Below are 22,181 nucleotides of genomic sequence, written 5' to 3' on the forward strand. Positions count from 1 at the left end.
ATTTTTTTAACAAAGTCATGTTTCCACCCTTGCCACATCAAGCCGACTTCCCTGTGTTAAATATGATTGGACTATCGCACATATCGACAGTCCAATCGGAGAACGTTTGACAAAATCAGCATCCACGACTCCCGTAAGTTTCGGCCCTCGGATGGTAGCTCAGGGTGATGACGGATGACAAAACTCAGGGGTGAAGTTTAGACGACAGCAGCCATGTTTATTGTTGATGGTTTGGAATAAGTCGAAAAGGGTACATGTTGATAATAACGTGACAGAACGCACACCGCGACCGAGTGGCCAATCTTCCTGGGTGGGAGAACCGTTCTGTCACTTACACGAGTCGATCTTCTGGCTATCTCCCTGACTGACCATGTCAGTTGGGTTTTGTAGAGCGAGGTATTACGTAACGTGTGGCAACGTCATTGCCCCACGTGTATGTATATACGTTAGATCCGGCGACGTAAGGAGGTGTTAATTGAAATTTACAGATAGCGCTGGAGATTAAGGGTCCTGCCCGGAGGGGCTTATGATAAGAGGGGATACGTTGAATGTTTGCTGAATATATTAAACAGACAAAGGGCATAGAATTTCGGTGCACTTGGAAACATATTGAACCAGTTAGGTATTTAGATAAATGAAATGTAAAATAAAAGTATTGAAATGGTTTGCACTATTTTAAATAAAAATATTGAAATGGTTTGCACTATAACAGTATGAAAGTACTACTGTTTCTTGTCTGTAATTACTTTTACAGCCCACCTCGTATATAAATGATTCATATGTTCACTCACTCATTGATAAGTTTTCACTCAGTACATTGACATTGACATTGTCTTATTTCCTTAAATAACCACTCAGACATGAGGGCAAGAAAGTCATTTGAATAACAGAGGGGCCCGCGAAGATCATGAGTAGACTAGGTCTTCAGAAACCCATGCTTGTCGTAAGAGGCGACTAACGGGATCGGGTGGTCAGACTCGCTGACTTAGTTGATGCTTGTCATCGTATCCCAATTGCGTGGATCGATGCTCATGCTATCAATCACTGGATTGTCTGGTCCAGATTCGATTATTTTCAGACCGCTGTCTTATAGCTGGAGTGTGGCTGAGTGCGGCATTATTATTATTATTTACAGATTAGAATAAACAATCCAGCAAAGAGTGTTTGGGTGATCCTGACACAGTCAGTCTGGTTAGGCTCACCATAAGCTAAGGGCCCTTGTCCCCTCTACACGCAGCCCAGACAGCGATTGGGACTTCTCCCAGGAAGCGCTGCCTAGTCGAACCCACCCAGAACTTTCCGGAGAATGTGGAGACTCCCCAACACTGCAGCCTTCTGCATTACCCAGGTTGTCAGAAGGGCTGTATTCCTGGTAGCAAACCCGGGTACTCTCCCAATGTCAGTCAACAGATTGAGAGGTACCAAACCTAAGGCACCTAGAACAACGGGGAGTCGGGCAACTTGGTACTTGGGACATTTCGAAAGCGAGGTCCGCATATTTGCCATGTGTCCTCAATCTTGTCAATCACATTAGTGTCAAAAAGGACAGAAAATTCAATGATATGAATGGTTTCATTGGATTTATCAAAAGGACAAGATCAGGTTTGTTGGCCTGGATACGTCTGAGGCTGTATATGGGCCTAGTCCAAAGGATTTTGTATTTATCATTTTCCATGACGCCCTCTACATTTTTTCAGGTCGTACCATGGATGGACCTCCTAGTCAAAACCACAAGCATGGCGAAGACGGTAAAAAAATGATCGAGCCACGCCATCATGTCGCTTAAGATACTGTGTCTGTGTCAAACCTAGGCATCCACTGACAAAGTGTTGGAGAGTCTGATTAAATTCATTACATAATCTACATTTCATATTTACATTTTGATGCAAAATCACTCATTGACGGTTTCGAGTGGTCTTCTGTTTCACTTTCCAGGCCAGCCGATCTCATCCAAGCGAAAGACTCTACAGAGTTGCTGAACTTCCCAACACACTGAACATGAACTCGATGCAGTGATCGTTCAGATAGTCTCTCCTTGAAAAACTGCGTCTGGGCCAATGGCACTTTGCTTGGTTGATACTCATTTCTGTACCGTCCAGCAGTACAGAACCATCAACAAAATCAACACTGACATTGAGACTTTGTCTCATATCTTACAAAAACTGTGGAATGCCTTGTTTTCATCATGAGTCTTGACATGCTTCAGAAGAGGATCATCAGACAAATAAATGTGTGCAAAAAAACAATTCTATCATGAAGAGCCCCAACGTTAATCAAACCACACCCTCCCATTATTATTATTATTATTATTATTATTATTATTATTATTCATTGCAGTCTGAATCAAACTATGGTGCATCATCCTTCGAGGAGCGTGGTGAAGATATGTCAGGTAGTCCTGACCATAGCTTGGATCATTGCGGGTCAGTACATTTTTCTGTATATGCGTGAGTGAGTTGGGTTTGCAGCCGCTTTGAACAGTATGAAAGTTATGTGATGGCGCGTTAGCTTGATGTGGGAGGAAAGCCGGAAAGCCTTGTGGTAGTCCTTTACCATGAGCATGAGTATGGTGGGAGCAAACCAAAGATCAGAACCAAACTGGGATTCGAACCCGCTATCAGTGGATCCTGTCACGTCTGAGGAACACAACTCTGCATAGCTAGTAACGGCACCTTCGCCGACCTAGTCGCCCATAGCCCACAGTGCCCCATTCCGGGTTAAAATAGATCCCAGCAACCTATGCTAGCCGTACGAGGCGACTAATTGGATCGGATGGTTGATAGCGTGTCTTCGTACCCTGTCTTCACGACGTTGCTCACAATATCAGTCACAGGATTGTCTGATCCATATTCGATCAATCTCATTAAAATCAGACCTCAGTTCTCGCTACCGCTAAACAAAGATTTGAGGACATCCCATTAGAGGTCACGTCAGAACGAGTGAGTGAGTGAGTGAGTATGGTTTTACGCCGCTTTTAGCAATATTCCAGCAATATCACGGCGGGGGACACCAGAAATGGGCTTCACCCATTGTACCCATGTCGGGAATCGAACCCGGGTTTTCGGCGTGACGAGCGAACGTTTTAACCACTAGGCTACCCGACCGCCCCTCACGTCAGAACGACCTTTCATCCGACCAATCAGAGCATCGCTTACCAGATTATGAAAGTGACAGTCGAAATGTGATTTCTGATCATGCAGCCTCGAAAACTTTAACTCCGAACGATAGTTACGGGTTAAACGACTGTATCCATACAATCTAGACCATCTATTAGCCATTCCAGAATGTTCTTTTGTTCAGGTTTCAAATTTGTAATCGAGAATTTGTCAAAATATGTTTCGAAGCGTAGTCGCCAATTTGAAATTAGTACCGTAAAGCACGAGAAAGCTGCCTTCTGATTGGTCATTCCATTGGTCGGTCAAAGTTCGCGCAAGGTCGGTCTGCCGTGACCTGTAATGGGATGTCCTCAGATCTTTGTTTAGCGGTAGCGAGAACTAAGATTTGATTTTAATGAGATTGATATTCGATTAGTTTACAGTAACAGGATGTGGAAGTCTTTCATCCTGCGCGTGGGGTCCCGGGGTAGACTATGTCCCCAGCAAACCAGTGCCAGGCGTGAGACGAGACGACATTGGGCCCCAGTGGAGATAGAATAGGTCCCTTGTATCCTGGGCTGGTTGTAGAAGGCAACTGGCAATCTGGCTCGGTAACCTGGTGGAGGGTGTTTCAACCTTCCCTAGATGGAGTAGATCGTTGCTCAAAATACCCATCACTCCACTGTCTGGACCAGATTCTATTATTTACCGTTATGTAGCTGAAATATTGCCGGGTTATGTCCTTACTTAGCAAACCAAATGACCCCCACTTCATTATGCATGAAAACATTCTGTTTTGTGAAAAAGGCAACTGGTACCTGGTCCAAACCTTGACGCAACAAGGGCTGACAAAATTCAATACTCATGTTTATTTACCGTTAGATATTAGTTTATAGATGTTTAAACCCCAAAGTTACCCTTCCTCGTTCAAGCTGCCATGTCGAGTCTACCGCTGTTTGCATCGACGTCCTACCGCGACTACCCTAGCCTCTTCGCCTGTGACATTGCTGACATGCGAATATTGGTGACATCGGACAGTTTCGTCTTCTGCATGCCGGCCCTGGCGGTATTGGCAATGAGCCTGTATATAATAGCGTCGGAGCCGTTTCAACACCGAATGAGCTATGCTGTAACCCCTGGTCGCGTGGACATCCACTCGTGTGAAGACTTGCAGATTACGAAGCGGGGAGCTAAAGCTGGTGTAGTCATCTCTGCCGCCATGTTTATGGATTGGATGGTTCGCATAACTGCGGTGCTTGGGACTGATATCTCTTCAAAGTCTCTGTTGACTTTATCCGTATTTTTCATGCTAATAAATGTGTTGTGTGTCCCGTCATGTCTACTCCTAGTGTCTCGACTCCCTGCAATACAAATCTCCTTCCAGGACAGCCCCGAAGGCATGGAATATACAAACCCGGAGACCAGATTCCACTTCCCCCCACTACGCGCCGACTTCAACGTAAACTCTGTATCCTCCTCGATTGACGTAAACATTCGCGCTGCAGATCTTTGTCTGAATCAGGACGTATACAGAAGGGGTTTTCAGCACATCCCTTGTGGACGAGATCTTCAAAATACTCCAGATGGACGTGATCTTCAAAATACTCCAGATGGACGTGATCTTCAAAATACTCCAGATGGACGTGATCTTCAAAATACTCCAGATGGATGTGATCTTCAAAATACTCCAGATGGACGTGATCTTCAAAATACTCCAGATGGACGAGATCTTCAAAATACTCCAGATGGACGTGATCTTCAAAATATTCCAGATCTTCAAAATACTCTATGTGAACGGGTATTTCATTATACCCCACCTGGACGGGATCTTCAAAATACCTCTTCAGAAGTTAATGCTGATTCTGTCTCATCTTCATTGGCACCGCATCCAGATCTGCAACGGAATTCGGTATCGTGTATGTTGAGTGTCGGTTCTTGGATAAAAAATGAGCAGAAATAGAAGATCGTCAAATCGTCCAGGGGCCAGGAGCAGCATCATGTGCAGGTCTTGTCCTGATGTCACCGATCAGCTGGAAATATCGGGACACGCCTCAGTAACGAAGCTTGATTTATGGTCTTCAGGAAGCATCATTTGAAGTTTAGTAAATGTTTTCTTAGGGTTTTATTTGACATGGGTAACAGTGCAACAGAACAATCACAATATTTGTCAGGTGTTGAACAAGAGAACAATCACAACATGTGTCAGGTGTTGAACAACAGGACATTCACAACATGTGTCAGGTGTTGAACAACAGGACAATCACAACATTTGTCAGGTGTTGAACAATAGGACATTCACAACATTTGTCAGGTGTTGCACAATAGGACAATCACAACATTTGTCAGGTGTTGCACAATAGGACAAATACAACATGTGTCAGGTGTTGAACAATAGGACAATTACAACATGTGTCAGGTGTTGAACAATAGGACAATCACAACATGTGTCAGATGTTGAACAACAGGACATTCACAACATTTGTCAGGTGTTGAACAACAGGACAATCAGAACACCTGTCAGGTGTTGAACAACAGGACAATCAGAACACGTGTCAGGTGTTGACCAACAGGACAATCAGAACATGTGTCAGGTGTTGAACAACAGGAAATCAGAACATGTGTCAGGTGTTGAACAACAGGACAATCAAAACATGTGTCAGGTGTTGAATAATAGGACAATCAGAACACGTGTCAGGTGTTGAACAACAGGACAATCAGAAGATGTGTCACTTGTTGAACAACAGGACAATCAGAACATGTGTCAGCTGTTGAACAACAGGACAATCACAACATGTGTCAGGTGTTGAACAACAGGACAATCACAACATGTGTCAGGTGTTGAACAACAGGACATTCACAACATGTGTCACTTGTTGAACAACAGGACAATCACAACATGTGTCAGGTTTTGAACAACAGGACAATCACAACATGTGTCAGATGTTGAACAACAGGACAATCACAACATGTGTCAGGTTTTGAACAACAGGAGAATCACAACATGTGTCAGGTGTTGAACAACAGGACAATCATAACACATGTCAGGTGTTGAACAACAGGACAATCACAACATGTGTCAGGTGTTGAACTATAGGACAATCATAACACGTGTCAGGTGTTGAACAACAGGACAATCACAACATGTGTCAGGTGTTGAACTATAGGACAATCATAACACGTGTCAGGTGTTGAACAACAGGACAATCACAACATGTGTCAGGTGTTGAACAACAGGACATTCACAAAATGTGTCAGGTGTTGAACAACAGGACAATCACAACATGTGTCAGGTGTTGAACAATAGAACAATCATAACACGTGTCAGGTGTTGAACAACAGGACAATCACAACATGTGTCAGGTGTTGAACAACAGGACATTCACAACATGTGTCAGGTGTTGAACAACAGGACAATCACAACATGTGTCAGGTGTTGAACAACAGGACAATCACAACATGTGTCAGGTGTTGAACAACAGGACAATCACAACATGTGTCAGGTGTTGAACAAAAGAACAATCATAACACATGTCAGGTGTTGAACAACTGGACAATCACAACATGTGTCAGGTGTTGAACAACAGGACAATCACAACATGTGTCAGATGTTGAACAACAGGACAATCACAACATGTGTCAGGTGTTGAACAACAGGACAATCACAACATGTGTCAGGTGTTGAACAACAGGACAATCAGAACACGTGTCAGGTGTTGAACAACAGGACAGTCAGAACATGTGTCAGGTGTTGAACAACAGGACAATCAGAACATGTGTCAGGTGTTGAACAACAGGACAATCATAACACATGTCAGGTGTTGAACAACAGGACAATCACAACATGTGTCAGGTGTTGAACAACAGGACAATCAAAACATGTGTCAGGTGTTGAACAACAGGACAATCACAACATGTGTCAGGTGTTGAACAACAGGACAATCACAACATGTGTCAGGTGTTGAACAACAGGACAATCACAACATGTGTAAGATGTTGAACAACAGGACAATCACAACATGTGTCAGGTGTTGAACTATAGGACAATCATAACACGTGTCAGGTGTTGAACAAAAAGACAATCACAACATGTGTCATGTGTTGAACAACAGGACAATCAAAACACGTGTCAGGTGTTGAACAACAGGACAATCAAAACATGTGTCAGGTGTTGAACAACAGGACAATCACAACATGTGTCAGGTGTTGAACAACAGGACAATCACAACATGTGTCAGGTGTTGAACAACAGGACAATCACAACATGTGTAAGATGTTGAACAACAGGACAATCACAACATGTGTCAGGTGTTGAACTATAGGACAATCATAACACGTGTCAGGTGTTGAACAAAAGGACAATCACAACATGTGTCATGTGTTGAACAACAGGACAATCACAACATGTGTCAGGTGTTGAACAACAGGACAATCACAACATGTGTCAGGTGTTGAACAATAGGACAATCACAACATGTGTCAGGTTTTGCGTTGCTTCTGGCAATGTTTCAGCCCTACCACAGAGTCCTATCACCGAGAATGGGCTTCACATATTGTACCCAGGTAGGGACTGGAACCCGGATGCGGCAATGCGGCCATCTTCCCCAGACAATGGAGTTAACTGACTATAAAAGCCCAGGGTCCTGGCCTCGGGAAGATGCATGACGGCCGAATGTTGTAAATACTAGGCTGAGCTCATCGACACATGGTGCTCTACTTTTGTAAATAATTTCCATTATTTAAATGAGTGTTTACTGTTACAGGAAATTTAGATATGTTTCAATACTTTGAAAGAAGGACAGTAAACCTTACTTCGATATACAGAGTACTTCTTCATGAAGTCAGTCAGCTATATTACGGAAAAATATATGAGCATTTCCATCCAGTCCATAGCTATATTGGGGAACTATTTTAAAATCAGCTGCCAAGCCACTGAAGTAAGTACTCGATGCAGGACTGCATCTATCTGCACAATAAGCTAAACTGCAAAAGCATACACTTTCAACCCAAAATTACAAACGTTCTCAAATGTTACTAGAATAAAACAGTCGCCGAAACACTGCAAACTAAGGTCCAGAACACAACTATGATACCCGTATCAAATACATCACTATCCAATAAGTATTTCGTGTTTGTTTTCAGCCACCATCAAACATGGGGTTATATTTTCTTTCTCATTCTAGTGTTTAATGTCCACCACTGGTTTGTCTGTGACTCGGATGAAGTACAGGCCGCCGTCTTTTAGATTGAATATTGTTGACTGCAGCGTTGAACAATAACATTATCACGATGTTATGCACGTGTTCATGTTAACTTGTATTATTACTTGCACTTTGTAAATGTATGTATTCACCATAAATAAAGACTGTGTCAAATGTACAGGCGTTACTTTTGCTTACATGAGCTAGGCGTCGTGTAGGAGTGAGTGAGTTTGGTTTTATGCCGCTTTTTAGCAGTATTCTAGCAATTACCAAGGCGGGGAATAGCAGAAATGGGTTTCATACATTGTACCCATGATGGGTATCGAACCCGGGTTTTCGACGTGACAATCGAACGCTTTAACCAATAGGCTACCCAACAGCATGTAGGCAGTCATGGGGGACATTTCGCTGTGCAGATTTGTTGCCCTTATATGTGCCAGAAACCTATGGTCGTGGGTTGTAATCCTACATGCGCCTTGATTATGGTTCTAGATTTCTCAGCGCCATATTCGTTCTTGTGCGCTTCACCAAAGTGGTAAACGTCTAAGACCTCTCTTTTGCCTTTGCTCCCACAATAAGCTGACACGCAATGAAATTAACTGAAAGTGGCGTTAACTCATTCACTCCCTCGCCCAGGAAGCTATTGGCTTGATCACCAGCAAGGCCAGTCTATATATTCACGTGGGCTACATACATCCCAGCTTTATGGTACTTTTTACCTAGTATGTTTCTCTTCCGTGCCCAGATATTTAGTTTTTTTAATCGCATGAAACAATCACAATATGGCAATATGGCTGCACTCACTCAATCCCACTGTTCACTGAAGCACTAAATTATTATAGCAGAAACTGAATTATTTAAGAATTGACTTCATTTTGTGTGAGTTCAGTTGAGTATGAACCTTCATTGAGTCAGGAGCAAACTGTATGAACGTCGTCGCATGAACCTTCATTGAGTCAGGAGCAAACTGTATGAACGTCGGAGCTTGCGAAAGTCAATTCTTAGATTTTAAACCACTATTTATGCCTCTAAGTACGTAGACCTTGATTTATACACAATCATATTTAGTGCGAGTGACTTCATGTTTACACTGACAGCCATACAACAACCAGCTGTATCGCGGAATATGATAGTCCCTGTATCAACTAGTTAGTAAACTAGTACTACCGTTGTCACTGCTTCTACACCTACTACTGCTACTAATTCTACCACTACTACTACTACTACTTCTACTACTACTACTACTACTTCTACTACTACTACTACTACTACTACTACTACTGCTACTACTACTACTACTACTACTACTACAACTACCACTACTTCTACTAGTGCTACTACTACTACTACTAGTGCTACTACTACTACTACTACTACTACCACTACTACTACTACTACACCTACTACTGCTACTACTACTACTACACCTACTACTGCTACTACTACTACTACACCTACTACTGCTACTACTACTACTACACCTACTACTGCTACTACTACTACAACTACAACTACTACTGCTACTACACCTACTACTACTACTACACCTACTACTACTTCTACTACTACTACTACTACTACTACTACACCTACTACTACTGCTAGTACTAATGCTACTACCCCTACTACTACTACTACTACTGCTACTTCTACTACTACTACTACTGCTAGTGCTACTACTACTACCCCTACTACTACTACTACTTCTACTACTACTACTACTACTACTACTACCCCTACTACTACTACTACTACTACTACTACACCTACTACTACCCCTACTACTACTACTACTGCTACTTCTACTACTACTACTACTACTGCTAGTGCTACTACTACTACCCCTACTACTACTACTACTACTACTACTACTACTACTACTACCCCTACTACTACTACTACTACTACACCTACTACTACTACTACTACCCCTACTACTACTACTACTACTACTACACCTACTACTACTACTACTACTACACCTACTACTACACCTACTACTGCTACTACTACTACTACTACACCTAGTGCTACTACTACACCTTTTACTACACCTACTACTGCTACTACTACTACTACTACACCTAGTGCTACTACTACACCTACTACTACACCTTCTACTGCTACTACTACTACTACTACACCTAGTGCTACTACTACACCTACTACTGCTACTACTACTACTACTACACCTACTACTACACCTACTACTGCTACTACTACTACTACTACTACACCTAGTGCTACTACTACACCTACTACTACACCTACTACTGCTACTACTACTACTACAACTACAACTACTACTGCTACTACACCTACTACTACTACTACCCCTACTACTACTACTACTGCTACTCCTACTGCTACTACTACTACTACTACTACTACTGCTACTCCTACTACTACTACCCCTACTACTACTACTACTGCTACTACTACTACTACACCTACTACTATTACTACTACACCTACTACTGCTACTACTACTACTACACCTAGTGCTACTACTACACCTATTACTACACCTACTACTGTTACTACTACTACTACTACTACTACTACACCTAGTGCTACTACTACACCTACTACTACTACTACTACTACTACTACTACACCTAGTGCTACTACTACTACTACTACTACTACTTCTACACCTACTACTGCTACTACTACACCTACTACTACACCTACTACTACTACTACTACTACTACACCTACTACTACTACTACTACTACTACTACACCTAGTGCTACTACTACACCTACTACTGCTACTTCTACTACTGCTACTACTACACCAAGTGCTACTACTACTACTACTACTACTACTACTACACCTACTACTGCTACTTCTACTACTGCTACTACTACACCAAGTGCTACTACTACTACTACTACTACTACTACTACACCTACTACTACTGCTAGTGCTACTACTACTACTACTACTACTACTACACCTACTACTACTGCTAGTGCTAATACTACTACTACTACTACTACTACACCTACTACTACTGCTAGTGCTAATACTACTACCCCTACTACAACTGCTACTTCTACTACTACTACTACTACACCTACTACTACAACTACTACTACTACACCTACTGCTGCTGCTTCTACTGTTACTACACACAGCGATGTTTATTTATGAATATATGTTCACACCTACCACTTAATATTTTAATCATGATGATGAAAACAAATACAATAATTTTTCTTTAGTGTCAGTTTTCACCAAAAACTGATTGACATATACTGGCCTTCACTGGTTTAAAAGAATTAAAATAAACACAACCAGTGCAAGACTGAACTACCCTGTACTGGATGACGGCCATAATGACCGGCGGCACAGCTTGTCGTGTAACAACCCCTGTATATTTATATCGGGGCAGAGCAGAGAAAGGTATTCACTGATAACAGTTGGGGTATAACAACGTCATTTGTTAGAGGGTAACAAACGACTAGGTAAATACACCTCCAAGCCGAACCCTTCTATCAGAAGTATGTGCAAATAAGATCGAGATTAAAGAACGATTGGGCGTTTAAAGGACATCTTGGGCACCTTGACGCTAAACACTCGGCACTATACAGTTAGAAGGCAAACACATATGGAGGAATATGTAGACGCTCGCAGTAGGTGCGGGTAGAGCGTACAACAAGCGTAGGGACACAGGTGAGTGGGCGTGGGCAGTGTGGGCGTGGTGGGGGTGGGTGGGGGTGGTGGTGAGTTGGTGTTTTGGTGAATTTTCGTGAATGTAGTTGGTTATTTCGATGGTTGCTAGTTACACCTGTTCATGAGTTCAGGGTGTTTATACAGAATTACTTTTCGGTTTTGACCCGTTCTACAAAGTGACCGTAGCGCTATGACTGTCGTTCATGTAAAATATGTGTTAAAGTATAAATAGGATCGTCTTAGCGCTACGACCGTCGTAAATCTGTGTTAAAGTATAAAGTTACGATCGTCTAAGCGCTAAGACTGTCGTACGTCTGTGTTAAAGTATACAGTTAAGATCGTCTTAGCGCTACGACTGTCGTACGTCTGTGTTAAAATATAAAGTTACGATCGTCTAAGCGCTAAGACTGTCGTACGTCTGTGTTAAAGTATACAGTTACGATCGTCTTAGCGCTATGACTGTCGTAAGTATGTATTGAAGTATAAAGTTGCGATCGTCTTAGCTCTATGGTTGCCTTGTGGAACGGGGCAGGCGTATCTCTTGTATACTGAACCAAATTAAAAACTTCACAATCCTAAAATTTTAACATTTTGACCATTTATCATTGTGGGCCCTTATTGTGTATTTAATCAGTAATGTCCACGTATTGTCTTCAGATAACACCCGTTTTTGTGCAGGTGAATCGATCAAAATCATGTGCACAGCACTATAGTTGCAAAAGTGGTTTTTCACGTGCAACTGGTCACGTGGCCATAATACCGCACGTGTTTTCAGCCATATTTGTTAGCAGTCATTAACAAAAAAAGAAAAACACAAGAAAACAAAAGTCTTTACGGCCATTTGTCATGCCACGCCTTTCAAATGTGCAACGTGAACGAGCCATTGGCATGTTGCAGACGGGAACGTCCGTAGTTGAAGTCGCAAGGACGATGGGTTGTAGTCGACGGACTGTTTATGATTTACAGACGCGTCTACAGCAAACGGGTACCACCGCTGATCGGGGAGGTCGACCACGTGTGACGTCACATGCAGAGGATCGTCAGATTGTCTTACGTCCCCTCAGTAACCGATTTTTGACGGCTACATCAACCAGAAATGAACTGTTTAGGGGTAGACTGAGTGCGCAAACTGTTCGAAACCGTCTGAGAACTGCTCACCTTCAAGCACGACGGCCATACTGCGGGCCGATTCTGACTCAATTACTCAGACGTCGACGTCAATTGTGGGCACAGCGACACTTACGATGGACTCAGAGTAATTGGAATCTAGTCGTCTTCAGTGATGAATCCCGATTTAATCTTCGATTTGCTGATGGTAGGGCGAGGGTGTGGAGGCGCAGTCATGAATGTTACGCCCAGTGTTGTGTACAGGAAGTTGACAGATTTCGAGGCGGAAGTGTCATGGTGTGGGGTGCTTTCAGTAGCAATGAACGTTCCAGGCTTCTTGTCATCCGTGGCAACCTCAACGCTGCTGCTTAACGCGACCAGGTACTGGCACCAGAACTTTTATGGCAGCACATGGACCCGGTTTGATCTTCTAACACGACAATGCCAGACCCCACACAGCAATTTTGACAAGGAATTTTCTTCAGAATGCGGGAGTCAACGTCATGGACTGGCCGTCAAGGTCTCCCGACCTCAATCCCATCGAACACGTCTGAGATGCTCTTGGCAGAAGTCTGCGCACTCTCCAGAACCAACCACAGAATTTGCAAGATCTTGGCACCATTTTGCAGCAAAGATGGCGTCGTCTTCCCAATCATGTGTTCACAAGCATCACAAGGTCCATGCGGAAGCGTTGTGTGGCAGTTGTCAACGCACATGGTGGCCATACACGCTACTGAACTTGTGTGCCTTCAGATTCTCATGCTTGGGAATTATGATTCAAACTGTTGATGTTATTACCGAATACCGTAGGTGCTTGCAACAAATTATGGTTACCACCGTTAATTAAAATCCTTCTTTGGACATTAATGATTAAAAATTACCTTCTGTGATACATTTGTCCGTTGTATATCATATATGAAATTACTTTTAAAAATGTGAAGTTTTTAATTTGACTCAGTATACATAGTTAGCACATATATATTGAGTTTCATTAGATTCCACATACCCTCATGGTATGATATATGAGGAAGTAGTTTAGTATCTGTTTCTGTGCCTCTGGACGTCACGACAATACCGCACAACAATACCATATAGCACACAGAGCGCATGAACCCGTTTCACAAAGCTTGCTATCGTAGAGCAACGTCAAGATTGCTTGGTGGAAGTAGTAAGTGCGTGACGTCGAACTATCCTCCGAAATAACTTTACCCACTACTGTTCATTCACTCACTCACTCACATTCCCTCTCCACTAGATGTGTGAAGCCGGTGTCATGAACGTCCTAAAGGAAAAGTTCGAGGCGTACCGCGACGAGGTCGTCGCGGACCTTGACGTCAACCCGACGCTACTGAAGTGCATGCTGGAAGCCGGCCTGATTGATGCTGCTGACAGTGCCAAGTATAAGGTGTTGTATAAAGCATGGATCTCAGCTGGTCCTCGTACATATGCGAGTTAAAATTAGGTAACAATTTATTTTGATTAGGTTATATAAAACGGTCCATGTATTATGATATATACACTTTTGTTGTGTGAAAATATCACTCGATAGCTGACCTGGAGGCCAATCGTTTTTAGATTGTCACAGATCCAAATGGTGATCTGAGATTATTTTATAGATTAAGTATAACCATTAATCAAGAGAATTTCAAAAAAATTATCTTCGTTGTCCTTGCAGAAAGTGTTTAAGACGAAATGGGCGATTTCGTAGCGCATTCGGCGCTAGGCTTCATAAGATTAATCGCGATATGGCTGCAATATTGCCGATGCGATATAAAATATTAATTCACTCATTCATAAGATTAAATAACTTGTAAAACAATCCACTTCCTACTGACATCCCTAGGTGGTCCTATTCACATCCTAGGTGGTCCTATTCACATCCTAGGTGATTCTATTCACATACTGAGGTGATCCTATTCATATCCTTAGGTGGTACTATTCACATCCCAAGGTCCTATTCGCATACCTAGATGGTCCTATTTACATCCCAAGGTCCTATTCACATCCTTAAGTGGTCTTATTTACATCCCAAGGTTCTATCCACATACCTAGGTGGTCCTATTCACATCCCCAGGTCCAATTCACATACCGAGGTGATCCTATTCACATCCTTAGGTGGTGTTATTTACATCCCAAGGTCCTATTCACATACCTAGGTGGTCCTATTCACATCCTTAGGTGGTCTTATTTACATCCCAAGATGGTCCTATTCATATACACAGGCGGTTCTATTCACATCCCTAGGATGACCTGTTCAAATCATGTATACCACACAAAAGTATCATGAGCATCGATCTAGGCAATTGGGATACGATGACAAGTCGCTGTAGACCTATGCTAACCCGGATCTTCACGGGTATCAGATACAGGGAGGGTAGCCTAATGGTTAAAGTGTTCGCTCGTCACGCGAAGACCCGGGATTGAAAGCGGCGAAAAACCTTACTCATTCACTCACACACCCACTCACATATTTATAACGCGAGTAGGTATCTGCAATGGAGAACGCCTTGTCCGCCAAAGGTTCAGCGTGACGCCATCAGGTTTCTATGACTGGCTTGTATCACTGACTGTACTTTGGACAGATGTTATATATTTAATTCTTAGCTGTAGATGCTTGTCAGAACAAGGCTTTGCATCATCCAAACACAAAGTTCCAGTTGCCTGTTTAACTAATTTCTCCCTGAATAATATGCACACCACTCATAATAAGTTAAGGAACACTATATTCTTTTATAAGACTATAGTTAATCTGTCATGACACGACAGATAGATTAACTATTGTCATATTAAACAATAAGGTGTTCCTCAACTTCTTTTGAGTAGTATACGTGTTACTCTTCACGAACAAAAGTTTGGTTGAACAATTTGATGAATACACAAAAACGTATTTGCTTAATGTTTAGTGTGGGGAATATATTTCCATGTGTCGTTCATATTTCTGTATATCAATAACCATGGGCCTTGTGTATTGTGATGGGATCATCTTAGGTATTATGTAATAGTTTATGTAAAAGTATTTCATTTTTTATTTATTTATTGTAACAATTGAGAAGAAGTTTTTATCCTTTCACTTTAAGAAATAACATATGTCCTGGGTGTGCTACAGGCGATACCAGACCCCATGGAGCGCAGCCAGGACCTGATGACTGCCATGATCGAGAGGAGGACTGACCGCGCATACCCACTATTGTTGTCCTGTCTGAGGAAGAGTGATCAGGGTCGTATAGCTGACCTTCTTACTGATGTCACTCAAACCGAGGCTCCCCTGGAGAGTGATGACGTCACGCACGTGAGTCACGAAGACAATCAGGACCCACTGGAGAAAGAAGTCACAGATGCTGGTCAGGAACCCCACGGAGTTTCCCCCGACGTTCAAGCCACACCCGAGCACGAAGGGTCAGCGTTACCGGAACGTGGATACCTCGATCTTGAGGCCTTGCGGACATGTAGGTGGCGTTGTTGGTGTAGCCATGTGTTGCAGTGCCATATATAGTAGAATCCGGTGCCAGAGATCCATTCGGCACCACTCGGTGTATTCCGGTACCGCCTCCGTGGTATAGAAGATAGAGCGCCTGTCCGGAGAACGGAAGGTCAGGGGTACGATACCCGGCCGCGTCATACCACGAGGCCCTAAGGTGTTATTTGTTGTTACCACATCCCGTCTCGTTGCCATGGCTTCTGTCGCCTGGAAAGCAATGGAGTTGTGCCATTGCATGGTGTCCCTGCAATCCGCATACCGACCGACCCCTTGCTTATGATTTTTTAAAGTTTTTGTTAAACGAAATAATGTATACACTTTGATATATCATATCATTTCAATAAGGGCCGAACCAGCAGTCAGAATGTGTGGTTGTATGCGACGGTCACATGTACTTGTGAATCCAGTATGGATTCCTCACAATGCTGGCCGAGAAGACCAGAAGGGTTGACGGTCGCCGAATGTTAAACGACCGAGTCAAATGTAATCGACTTATCCGGAATTGTATTTATGCAACTCGTGTGATTCCAACCTCATGATTGACAATTAATCAAGTGATGATTTGGTATATGTTTCTTTCTTTGCTGTTTAACGCCGCACTCAGCAATATTCCAGCTATATGACGGTGGTCTGTAAATAATTAAGTCTGGACCCGACAATTCCATTCAATCGGAATACGATGACATGCATCAACCAAGTAAGCACAAGCATAGTCACCGTTTATGGCAAGCATGGGTTGCTGAAGACCTATTCTACCCCGGATCTTCACGGGTCTGGAATATGTACAGTCATGCGCGTGTATCTGTAGCCAAGTAGAATGCGGAACTAAAATTGATTGAATTATCATTAAAAACATAATAACAAATAACGACATCGACCAGGGCCCACTTGCACAAAGCGATCTTAGCGCTAAGATGATAACATAGGCTTACAATAGTTGTAGTGCTAAGATCACTTTGTGCAAGTGGGTCCTGGACCAAAGAACTGTTTTCTTGTGGGGCAAAAGAAAGCATACACTTGAAAATTGAATTGGACCAAACAATGAGAAACGTTATGGAAATGTTACTTAGCTGGAAACAGTCGCCAAAACACTGCAAACTGAGGGTCCAACACACAATTATGATACCCGATCAAATGCATCACCATCAAAAAAAACATTTATTGTTTGTTTCGTGCTTAGCGACCATCAAACATGGGTGTATACTTTCTTTTACCCGGCAGTTTTCGTGACGAGTGTAGGATAATAAGCCGCAAATGTGATACAACTATCCTGGGTTTTCTTTGCAGCCCATGCTGAGCTGGATGGTGTGTTGAAGGACCTCACTGTGTTCCTTAACAAGGAGGAGCGGAGACTTGGTTTAGAAACACAGAATATCAAACCTATGCACAATCATGACAGACAACCTGAACGACATGTGTACGTGACGGAGGGTGAGACCCACACGGAAGATAGTCAGCTTCTCCTGGACGTCACTACCACAGTGACAGAGGTGATAATGGAGATCCGCCGCTGCCAGGCTGTGATCCACAAGCTCCACCAAGACTGCCAAGCTGTCGCTGACGTCAACAGTGACATGATGACTCAGACCAAGGAGTGTGACGCGTGGGTGAGAGACATACTCAGGTCTCACCGACTGCCGGTCTCCCACGTCGCCGTGCCCCACCGTGCGGCTGATCTGTTCCACGTGTTGATGGAAGACATCCACAGCTTGTCTCAAGGCCGCAACAGGATGATGACGAGGGAGAAGGAGACTAGGACGCACTCTATGCGTTTGCTCCGGATCTGTCGCGACTGGCTGAGTGACCGGTGTCACGTGCTTGACCAGCTCTACTCCTCCGCTAGCTCCATGGCAACCTCGAGGTACCTTCCCACATCTACTAGACTCAGCGTCAACAGCAGTGTTGCATCAACACCTTTGGTGACGACGCCCTCCATCAGCAGACAAGGTGATCGACCGGTTGTTGTTGAGTCCTATCCCATCACGTCAGTTATGGAAGGGATCAATCTTTTAGAACATCAAATCAAAGAGTATGTCCACCTTGAAACTCTCCTGACAGACAAGTTACGGTCAGAGCTTAGAATCAAACAATTACAGAAGAAAGCTCAGGGATATACATCTAAGGGCTTCTTCACAGTTAAACAGCATATAGATGATATAGAAAAGGGTGTGGATGTTAATGACAATGTAAGCAGTCTTAAAGGGGTGTTGGTAAAACTCTCAGAGGAATACGACCAGTGTGTTAATTACATGAAGAGGGTGACATCAAATATGCCCAGGAGCACTGCATCTGATACCGTTATGGCTAATAACCGCAACACCGACTCGAATGCATCCTCTAAGAAGTCGGGCATGATCAGGAAAAGACCAAAAGAACCTGCAAAAGTGCCAGCCCTCCATTTACCAAAACTGGTTCCAGAAAACACCTTCTCCAATCTGGATTCAGAGCAGGAACCTGCAAGAGGGAAGCCCCTCCTGAACAGGCTGAAGGTGCTGGTAGCGAACTACGAGGAGACAAAACACAACGAGAGGACCATGGCACAACGGTTTCAGCAGGGCTGGGAGAAGAGGAAGTGGGATCTCACCGAGAAGATTCGCAAGAAGGATGAAGACTTGCTGAACATCCAGTTCCGGTTGAAGGAGATGACGGCGGACAGGGACAAGTTCAGGAAGTTGTACGACCAGGCGAAGCTGAGCCATGGCAGGAAGGGATAAGGTTTGCCGTTGTACTATAGCTCTGTCATTTTCTGGAACAGTTGAATCATGACAGAAAGGGACACCAGTGTATCATAGTGAACTAATGTGATAGACAAACTGACTATTACAGGAAGAGATCACGTTTAATCATTTACAATAATATCGTCGTGTTCTGGAAGTACATGGTCAAAATGGCGACACACGATTACATTATACTGTATGGCAAAATTATAACTGACGTTAATTGTTCCATTTTGATAAAAACAAATGCCATGTTTCTCTCTCGTGTTGAGTCCTTCAGCTATACACCAAGCACCGTTACACCGTGACGGGACGCAGCAGCAGCATCACCATTACACCGTGACGGGAGCAGCATCAGCAGCATCACCGTATTACCGTGACGGAAGCAGCAGCATAATCGTTACACCGTGACGGAAGAAGCAGTAGCATCACCCTTATACCGTGACGGAAGCAGCAGCATCACCGTTACACCGTGACAGAAGCAGCATCATCACCGTTATACCGTGACGGAAGCAGCAGCATAATCGTTACACCGTGACAGAAGCATCAGCATCAGCGTTATACCGTGACGGAAGCAGCAGCATAATCGTAACACCGTGACGGAAGCAGCAGCAGCATCACCGTTATACCGTGACGGAAGCATCATCATCACCGTTACGCCGTGACGGAAGCAGCAGCAGCAGCATCACCGTTACACCGTGACGGGACGCTGCAGTAACATCACCGTTACACTGTGACGAAAGCAACAGCAGCATCACCATTACGGAAACAGCAGCAGCATCGTTACACCGTGACGGAAGCAGCAGCAGCATCACCGTTACACCGCGACGGGACGCAGCAGCAGCACCGTCACAGCTTGCTGACCTTGCCATTACGTGAATGATTACTATGTCGTCCTGCGATGTAACGGCTGCAATCTCCTTTTATTGACGGGTTCACTACGACACAATCTGGAATCGATGTGACTAAAATGATATTTGGCATTGTTACATCTTTGCTGAAGTTGTCACCCATGTAGACTTTTCTTACACAATGACTCAGTAATATTCTCGTTTCTTCATGTACATGTGTATTGATTCTACAGGTACTATGATCATTTCCTATTGGGAGGCTGAGACAATGTCTAAGGTCTGTCGACCTTCTAAGTAAAACAAAAAGTAACATATCACTAAAAAATCCCTGTAACATTGCTATGGCTTAAAACCAAACAGTATTTTCTAACTAGTCATGCGGCTGTATGTGGGAAAGCACCGAACCAGTATGAACCCCTCGTTTGTGAGGCCTTATGTTTGCTGTGTAAAACACTTTTTTGTGTGTTGTACGATGTAATCTTTTATGTGAACGCAAAAGCAACACTCTTTGAGCATCAAGACTGGCGGTTCAACTCTTGTGTTATCAACTCTTGTATGCATGGTTGGAAAGATATTGTTCTCTTATAGCCTAGGGGACCCAGTTGTGTATTCCGCGATAAATAATATATTAAAATACATGGCTTAAGTGTAATAAAATCTATAACAACCCAGACCCATTGGTTTTGTTTGAACATGAAACAATGTGGTCGTGTATGCAACACCCAGTATATCGCCAGCCAGTGAAACATTTCTCTGATATCTATAGAGGACATTGTAATAAATATTTGTAGAGCTCTCCATATTAGTATTGGTGATCAGAGTTACGTGTCTGAAACATGTCGGGGCGGTGGGGTAGCCTAGTGGTTAAAGCGTTCGCTCGTCACGCCGAAGACCCGGGTTCAATTCCCGACATGGGTAAAATATGTGAAGCCCATTACTTGTGTCCCCCGCCGTGATATTGCTGGAATATTGCTAAAACGCGGTGTAAAACCATACTCACTCACTAAAACAGTTAGTGAATGATTGAGTTGGGTTTAACGCTGCTTTTAACAGTAATATCGCGGCGTGTCAGCTTAATGTGGGAGGAAAGCCCGAAGTGATGCAGGTCTCAGACGTTTACCACTTCGGTGAAACCCACGAGCACAGGTATGGTGCTGACAAACCTAGAAATATAATCGGGGCGAATCGGGATTCGAACCCACAATCATAGGTTTCTGGCGCGTCCGAAGGGACCGAACTCTGCACAGCGAATCGCGGCGCGTTAGACGACTGGGCCACCCGTACCCCCTACTGAAACAGTGTCACGCACTACTGCTCATGTGCGCTAACTACACCATGTTGAGAGGTGGTGTTACATGTGAAAGCGGACAAAGCAAATCTTTTCAATGATATGTCGCTTACTTTTTCTGTGTGTAGGATTGCCATAGCATCTGTTGTATAATTTTACAGTGTGCTTTTTCTGAAGCTAACATTGACAGCAACATTGTCGTAGGGTGAAAATGTACATATGTTTATTATTAAAACGTTAGGGAGCATAGCCAACACGTGTCATCCCTGTGAAGATCCGGGTTAGAGTGGGTCTTCAGCAACACGTGCTTGTCGTAAAAGGCGACTAACGGGGTCGGCAGGTCAGTCTCGCTGATTTGGTTGATGCATGTAATTGCGCGGATCGATGCTCATACCAATCACTGGATTGTCTGGTGTTACAGACCGCCGTCGTCATATAGCTGCAATATTGCTGAGTGCGTTAAACAAACAAAAACATACATACGTACGTACGTGTGTGTGTGTGTGTGTATGTATATGTATATGCGTGATTTAACATGCTATATTAATGCATTATGGGCCGCTAGCCTGAAATATGGGCCGTTACTGAAATAAATTGTCTGTCTGTCAAAAGAAGTTTAATAATTCAGCATTTCCAAATGACTATGTTCATCTGTCATACGAGTCATATGAACAATCCAGGAATGCTTTTGAGTAGTATATATAATGTATACAATAGAATCAACAGATTCGAGATATTTCTCCATTACATACTGTTATCCAAAGA

General features: G+C 43.3%; 2 protein-coding genes across 2 annotated transcripts; both read left to right on the forward strand.

The window, feature by feature from the left end:
- The first annotated feature begins 1,306 nt into the window (after positions 1-1,306).
- LOC139478415 (uncharacterized) lies at positions 1,307-5,055 on the forward strand. Its single transcript, XM_071260861.1, has 4 exons — positions 1,307-1,398; positions 2,338-2,423; positions 4,028-4,738; positions 4,787-5,055. The coding sequence occupies exons 1-4, from the start codon at positions 1,307-1,309 to the stop codon at positions 5,053-5,055; spliced, it is 1,158 nt and encodes a 385-aa protein (XP_071116962.1).
- Positions 5,056-11,955: 6,900 nt separating this feature from the next.
- On the forward strand, positions 11,956-19,274 carry LOC139478194 (uncharacterized). The gene is made up of 4 exons (XM_071260566.1): positions 11,956-11,975; positions 14,338-14,487; positions 16,189-16,528; positions 17,848-19,274. The coding sequence occupies exons 2-4, from the start codon at positions 14,338-14,340 to the stop codon at positions 19,272-19,274; spliced, it is 1,917 nt and encodes a 638-aa protein (XP_071116667.1). The 5' UTR covers positions 11,956-11,975.
- Positions 19,275-22,181: the final 2,907 nt, after the last annotated feature.

The sequence above is a fragment of the Haliotis cracherodii genome, unplaced genomic scaffold, assembly GCF_022045235.1.
Source record: "Haliotis cracherodii isolate W230 unplaced genomic scaffold, xgHalCrac1.p SCAF_4, whole genome shotgun sequence".
NCBI classification, from domain to species: Eukaryota; Metazoa; Mollusca; class Gastropoda; order Lepetellida; family Haliotidae; genus Haliotis; species Haliotis cracherodii.